The sequence below is a fragment of the Bison bison genome, unplaced genomic scaffold, assembly GCF_000754665.1.
Source record: "Bison bison bison isolate TAMUID 2011002044 unplaced genomic scaffold, Bison_UMD1.0 scf7180017864516, whole genome shotgun sequence".
In the NCBI taxonomy this organism is placed as follows: domain Eukaryota; kingdom Metazoa; phylum Chordata; class Mammalia; order Artiodactyla; family Bovidae; genus Bison; species Bison bison.
In genome coordinates, this window is record NW_011495069.1 from 2,157,703 (window position 1) to 2,159,927 (window position 2,225).

Consider the following 2,225-nt stretch of genomic DNA (forward strand, 5'->3'; position numbering starts at 1 on the left):
TTACCCACTCCAGTAGTCTTGCCTGGAGAATTCCATGGACAGAGGAGCCTGACAGGCTACAATCCAAGGGGTCGCAGAGTCGGACACGACTGAGTGACCGACAGAGGGCTCTTAAGAGACCCAGCTCCGTGTTCGACTCTTAGACTCAGGGCAGTACACCTCAGATCAGCTGACTCCAGGCAACTGCCCACCGAAAAGGGATCTTCTTGAGCTTCTGGGGTCCTTGGTGGAAAGGTGGCAAAGCTCCGGCTGCACACAGAGCAGACGGAGAGGCCGCCTCAGCCTCAGGCCAAGTGGGCAGCCCCTGGGAACGGCGTGGGTGACCGCAACCCTGGCCTGCTGGCCTGCCCCACACGCGGCCCTGCCCAGAGTGCCAAGCACACACAGCACGCGTGACCCGGGCCGGCGTTACGCAGGACGAAGTCGGCAGTTACGGGGCGGCTCCCGGCCGGGCGGACACAGGTTAGTGGTGTTTAAGGGGCCGGTGGGGTCTCGGCGGGCTGGTGAGTCCTGTTTAGTGGGGCGGCGCTCAGGCCTCTCAGGCAGGGTACCTGGAGTAGCTTAGTTATCGGGCTGGATGTGGATCTGGCGCTGCGTCAGCACTTGGGAAAGCTCCCTCTGCAACTGCAGGAACTTGGGGTTGTCAGGGATAACGTCAACAGATCTACAGAGAGCACGCAGAGTGAGGGCCGTGGAGGGGCCCAGCGTGGAGGAAGCGGGGGCCGTGGGGCTCGGGGGAGGGCAGCTGTAGTTCTCGGGGGCCCACCCACCGCCCGCAGGCTCTCTGCGCCTCCCCCTGGTTTTCCGGCCATCGCCTGGGATGGTGCAGGCCGACAGGCGTGTCTGGTGCGTCTGATGATGCAGGAGCCCCAGGCTGGGAAGCTCTGAGCAGAGAGGACTCCCCAGGCCCCAGGCTCAACAGCCGAAGGAGAGCAGCGCTGCGTGGGGTAAGCCGGGGAGTAAAGCCCAGGGGCTGGACTAGGCTCCCCACAGATGGGGGATCAGAAAGGCGAGTCCAGAGTGGGCGCCACTCTGACAGCTGTTTGAGAGAGAGACTAAACCGTCTTCTCTGGGCAGACTTAAACCAGGGCCGCCCCAGGCTACTTCCTGCCCCTGCCCGGCCTAGAGGGGTCTGTCCACAGGGGGCCTGCAGGGCCGGGGGCCATGGGCGGAGTGCGAGCCCCTGAACTGGTGGGATGGCGATGAGGCTCAGACCCCATCCTCCCTGCCTCGGGCTCCCCACCCCAGCTCCTGGACAGGCGAGACGCCCCCGAGAGGAGTCCCTGCTCAGAGACCACGGAGCTCGGGGTGGCAGAGGCTGCCTGAGACCCCAGGCTGGGACTCCAAGGCCGGGGCTCTCTCCCCTGCGGCCTCCACCACCCTCCATGACCGGGAGGACTTGGGGAGCCCCTGCACCTCCCTTGGCCTTCGCTGAAGAGCCGCGGGAACAAGGCGTGGGGGACCAGGGGTGGGGCCCTCTGCAGAAAGCAGTGGGCCGGGGCTCTCTCTGGGGGATGCTCTGCTGCCCAAAACCTGGCCAACTGGGGGCCATGCTCCCCGCTGCACCTTAGGGTCAGACCTGGGGGTCCTCAGGCCCCAGGACCGGCAGGTACACGGAGAATCTTCAGGCAGGACTCGGCCCACGGGACCGAGAGGTGGCTGCAGGAGGAAGGGCGCACGGCCGTGAAGGCGGACGGTCCCCAGAAGACACAGATGGAGGAGCCTGGCACGCACGGCCGTGAAGGCGGGCGGTCCCCAGAAGACACAGATGGAAGAGCCTGGCACGCACGTCTACCCTGGGAACAAGTCCTGCGCACGGGGCTTTAGCTCGAAAACCTGCATTAACGACCCTGTCAGGAGGGCACTCCGGCCCTGGTTTGCAGAGGAGACTGAGGCCCCATGCAGTGGAGCTGCTGAGCAGTGACCTCGGACCCACAACCCCCATCTTCCGGGTCCCATAGCCTGCGCTCCTGGGTACGTTACCTCAGCCCGTTGACGATGTCCTTTGTCTTCCCGAAGTAGATCTCGTTCAGCGTACTTCTGATTTTATTCTCCATGTCCTGGAAGGGAGGTGGCCAGTCAGGGGCGCCTGCCCCACCGGCACCCTGCAGTCCCCGCGGCGGCCACACGGGGGTGCACGGGAGCCCCCGGCCAGAGCCTGGCCTGCCGTTGGTGCGGGCTGGGGGACACTCTGCAGAGCACCCCCTTCTTCCGGAGGGGGGGGG

General features: G+C 65.6%; 1 protein-coding gene across 2 annotated transcripts in view; it reads right to left on the minus strand.

Annotated features, from left to right (window-relative positions):
• CAPZB (capping protein (actin filament) muscle Z-line, beta) overlaps positions 1–2,225 on the minus strand; it is an 84,606-nt gene that overhangs the window by 2,491 nt on the left and 79,890 nt on the right. For both annotated transcript variants that reach the window (XM_010829940.1, XM_010829939.1), the window contains exons 8-9: positions 1,984–2,060; positions 552–664 (exon numbers count right to left, since the gene is read on the minus strand). In XM_010829940.1, the coding sequence (XP_010828242.1) occupies positions 562–664; positions 1,984–2,060 (180 nt within the window). In that variant the 3' untranslated portion in view covers positions 552–561. The remainder of the gene's footprint in view (positions 1–551; positions 665–1,983; positions 2,061–2,225) is intronic.